Source organism: Marmota marmota, unplaced genomic scaffold (genome assembly GCF_001458135.2).
Source record: "Marmota marmota marmota unplaced genomic scaffold, marMar, whole genome shotgun sequence".
Taxonomy (NCBI): domain Eukaryota; kingdom Metazoa; phylum Chordata; class Mammalia; order Rodentia; family Sciuridae; genus Marmota; species Marmota marmota.
Genome location: NW_026000101.1, coordinates 13,985,438 through 13,989,180, shown reverse-complemented (window position 1 = coordinate 13,989,180; position 3,743 = coordinate 13,985,438). Strand labels below are relative to the sequence as shown.

At 40.0% G+C, this 3,743-nt stretch overlaps 1 protein-coding gene across 1 annotated transcript in view; it reads right to left on the bottom strand.

Moving 5' to 3' along the window:
- Positions 1-3,230, bottom strand: part of Hemgn (hemogen) — a 9,831-nt gene extending 6,601 nt beyond the window's left edge. The window contains exons 1-2 of the mRNA XM_015492123.2: positions 3,056-3,230; positions 857-950 (exon numbers count right to left, since the gene is read on the bottom strand). Coding sequence (XP_015347609.1) covers positions 857-950; positions 3,056-3,116 — 155 coding nt within the window. The 5' untranslated portion in view covers positions 3,117-3,230. The remainder of the gene's footprint in view (positions 1-856; positions 951-3,055) is intronic.
- Positions 3,231-3,743: the final 513 nt, after the last annotated feature.

Sequence of the window (3,743 nt, the reverse complement as noted above, 5' to 3'; positions counted from 1 at the left end):
GGGGGGGGGGGGGGGGGGGCAGTGACAAATGCCCTTTCTCAAGGAATGCTTTGCTTAGATCAATGGTTCGAAACTGAGAGTGATTTCTGTCGCCTCCTCCCCACCCCACCTTGCCCCAGAAGCATTTGACAACGACATCTAGAGACATTTTGCCTGTCACAACTGGGGTAGGAGGAAGGAGGTGCTGTTGGTATATACAGACCAGAAAATGCCACCAAGCATCTAGAACACGTGGGTGGTATCAATAGTGCTGAAGCCCAGAGCCTCTGGCTTGGATGGGTGCTATATTTTGGGCTTTTGGGGCACCTGTTTTCTTTCTGCAATCAAGCAAGTCTCCTATAGTCACAATCCTACTCTAAATGGATGCAGTTAGATGCTCTCTGATTGATCATGTTCCTCTCTTTCCTCCCTGAGTCACTTTGAGGGGAGATTTAGAACTCCTAAACTCTGTCACTCATGCACAAGGTTTGGGTTTACTCTGAGGAGAGTTCATCAAACTCGCTCCGCAAGCCTTTTACTAGCAGAGATATCCTCTACCGTGGTCCCCACTCCCCATGACAAGATGATCCCACATTTCTATTACTAGCACTATCCAACAACAGGCTTCTCTACAATATAATTTGGTTGGCCACCCAGTGCTTTAATAAAAAGCAGAGACAAGGAATAAAATTCTATTGCCACTACTTTATGTTGTGACTCTAGGCAAAAGATTTAACCCAGTGGAGACTAGTTTCCCATTTTTGTAAAATAGGAACACTTGATTGACAGATTGTTGTGAAGGTGGAGTGTGACGTGCTTCTTCCCATGTAACATATGCTCAACAAAGAGTTCCTTTCCCCTTGTCATGATACCATACCCAAGTAGCCATTGTGAAGTTTGCTTCTCTTGTGCTTCAGCTTTCCTTTTTCTGAGCTGTTCTCTGTTGCGCAAACTCCAAGTTCCAATGATGTCTGTAGGATGAAAATGGAAATTACTGAAGAGATTGATGACACGTGGCATTGGTCAGCATGGAGGAGCATACACCTGTAATCCCAGCTACTTAGGAGACTAAGGCAAGGAGGTAGCAAGTTCAAGGTCAGCCTAGTAAATTAATGAGATCCTGACTCAAAATGAAAATAAAGAGGGCTGGGAATGTGGCTCAGTAGAGAGCCCTTGGGTTCAGGAAAAACAAAACAAAACAAAACAAAAAACCCTATTGCAAAGTGGTAAAATCCTTATGGCTGAGTTTTTTCCCCTAGATTTTTGAGGAAAGGGGCCATTTCTTAATTATCCTTGTCGCTCTAGACAGAGAGCCTGGAAGCAGACATTCAGTAAACAGTTTTGAGCTAAAAGATCAAAAATCTATTCAGAAATAGTGTTTGCACATAAGCGTGCTCCCAACCTATTAGTTTCTTCAAAAAATTTTTTTATTTTTAGATGGGGTCTTGTTATATTGCCCAGGACCGTCTTGAACTTGTGGGCTCAAGCTATCCTCCCCCACTCAGCCTCCCAGGTAGTTGGCACCACAGGCATGTGTCATCAGACCCAGCCAAAATAATCTTACATGTTGAACAAATAATAAAAGGAAAAAAATCAGCCATGTTCTGCCATCTTTAACATAATAACTCGTTTTCATTTTACTCCTCATTTCCATCCAGGTCCTAGACACAAGATTGTAATAATTGCATACCATGATTTTATCTTTTTGTTAACCTAACATTATACCACAAGATTTTCCATGACATACCCTCCATAACTATAATTTTAATGATGACATGGTACTTAATCTAGCTGATACTTTCTAGTTTACCCATTCACCCTGCCTGTCTTGAGCATTTAGGTTGTTGTGAGGTTTTTTTGGCTTGTTTGTTTCTGTTTTTGTTCTGTCTTGTATATCAAACTATAACATATTTAACATATAACATAATATAATTCATTGCAGACAGCTTTTTAATTTTTTTTTTCTCTCAGGATGGTGTTTCTTCAAGATCTTTGGAATATTAAGAGTGTTAATCAGAATTTCTCTTGCCATCCAAGTTTGAGGAAAGTTAATGGTTCTTTAATGTAGAACTTCTGAGAGCCTTTGGAGGGATGTAAATCTGCCCTTGACCTCCAAGTAGAAGAGTGTGCCCCTTGAACCACAGCACCTTTGGTTCTTAGGACAAGAATTTTTCTTGGGGAAAAATTACACTATACATTTATCTTTTCCAACCTCTAATTAAAATTACACTGCCTTCAATTATGAATGTTAGGTAACACACCATGGTAGTTTTAATAGTGTGTGACTTGGTCACTAAAAGAAACCACACACAAAAAAATTTTTTTTTCATATCACATTGTAGTTGTTGCTGATGCCTTAAAATAGCATTCATTGGATATGATTGCTGGATCTGACACTATGATTATTAGACCCATTGATATATCTTGTTATTTAATGCATCTATAAATAAGTACATATATCACTAAAACAATTTAAATTCTTTACAACTGATTAATATGATTGCTTATGTTATAATCCTATGTATTAAAAGTTTTTATTCTAAGAAGGGATCTAGAGGTTCATTTGAGTGCCAAAGAGATCCATCAAACAAAAAAACTTTTAAGACATTGTCTTAGGATAGCTCAGGGCCTAGGGTTCTGCAAAACATTTTGAGAGAAACACTGCTTTAGGACAGATACAAAGACGGAGATTAGGATTCAAAAGAATAAGCACTATAATAGTTATTGTACCTGTTGTCAGATCTCTTTCCAAAAATTATACCAAATTTACACTACCACAGAAGTGTAAGAACATACTCATTTCACCATAACCATCCAGTATTGAGCATTTTCACCCTCACTTAGAGTGGATTTCTTATTATACTTTGTTATTACTTTGTGTTTCTCTGGCTTATTAGAATCCTAGTGCTAAAAGGCACTACAAAATTTATTCAGCTCAGTTCTTGCTACCCAAGATTTTATATAAATGTACTCAATTGTGCCTTTTTTTTTTGGCCAGATCCATAAAGAAGGGGGAAATATTCATAGCCCCCAGTTTTCCCCAACAGCCACCACCTCCAAAGCTCTCTTCCATTACCTGGATGAAGATTAGGTGTTCCATGGAGACTTAAATGAGATTGCTCCTTCCCTGAGTCCATCTCGCTGCAGTATGTTCCTGGTGTTTGGTCTGACTTCCACAAGTGACCTAAAAGCTTTTTAAAAATATCAAAAACAACTAACACTTAAAAAAAAAAAAAAAAGAAACCACACACATTTACTTGTCACTTGACTTCCCGCCTAAAAGTTGTATCAGGATGGACCAGAGCGTCAGGCAAGTTCTGCTTTCTTTATCACACTGTGCAGGTGTGAGCTGTCCTTGTCGGTGCTGGGTCCTGGTCCTCAAGCATAGGTTCCCTGCTGTTTGTACAGGGAACCACTCTCCCGCAAGGTCTCCTACAGCCTCCCGGGCAGCAGTCATTTGATTCCATCTGCTAGCAAGTGTCTGAATTCCTTTTTAGGACACCAAACGACTGTACTACAGGCTGGGTCACACCAGGCTGTGGCTGGACAGATTGCTTTTCACAAACGGAGGTGGCCTAGTGTAGACAGAACGCTGGTCTAGGTTCCCACCAGCTCACTGGTCCAGCATGGAACACTTCTCTTTCCTGCTACTCTCTTCTTTATTTACGAAATGGGCAAAGAGTCCCTGCTTTGCCTATTTTATACAGCTCTTTTGAAAATGAAAATGATGGGGGCAGGGGGCATAGCTCAGTGGTTAAGCACTT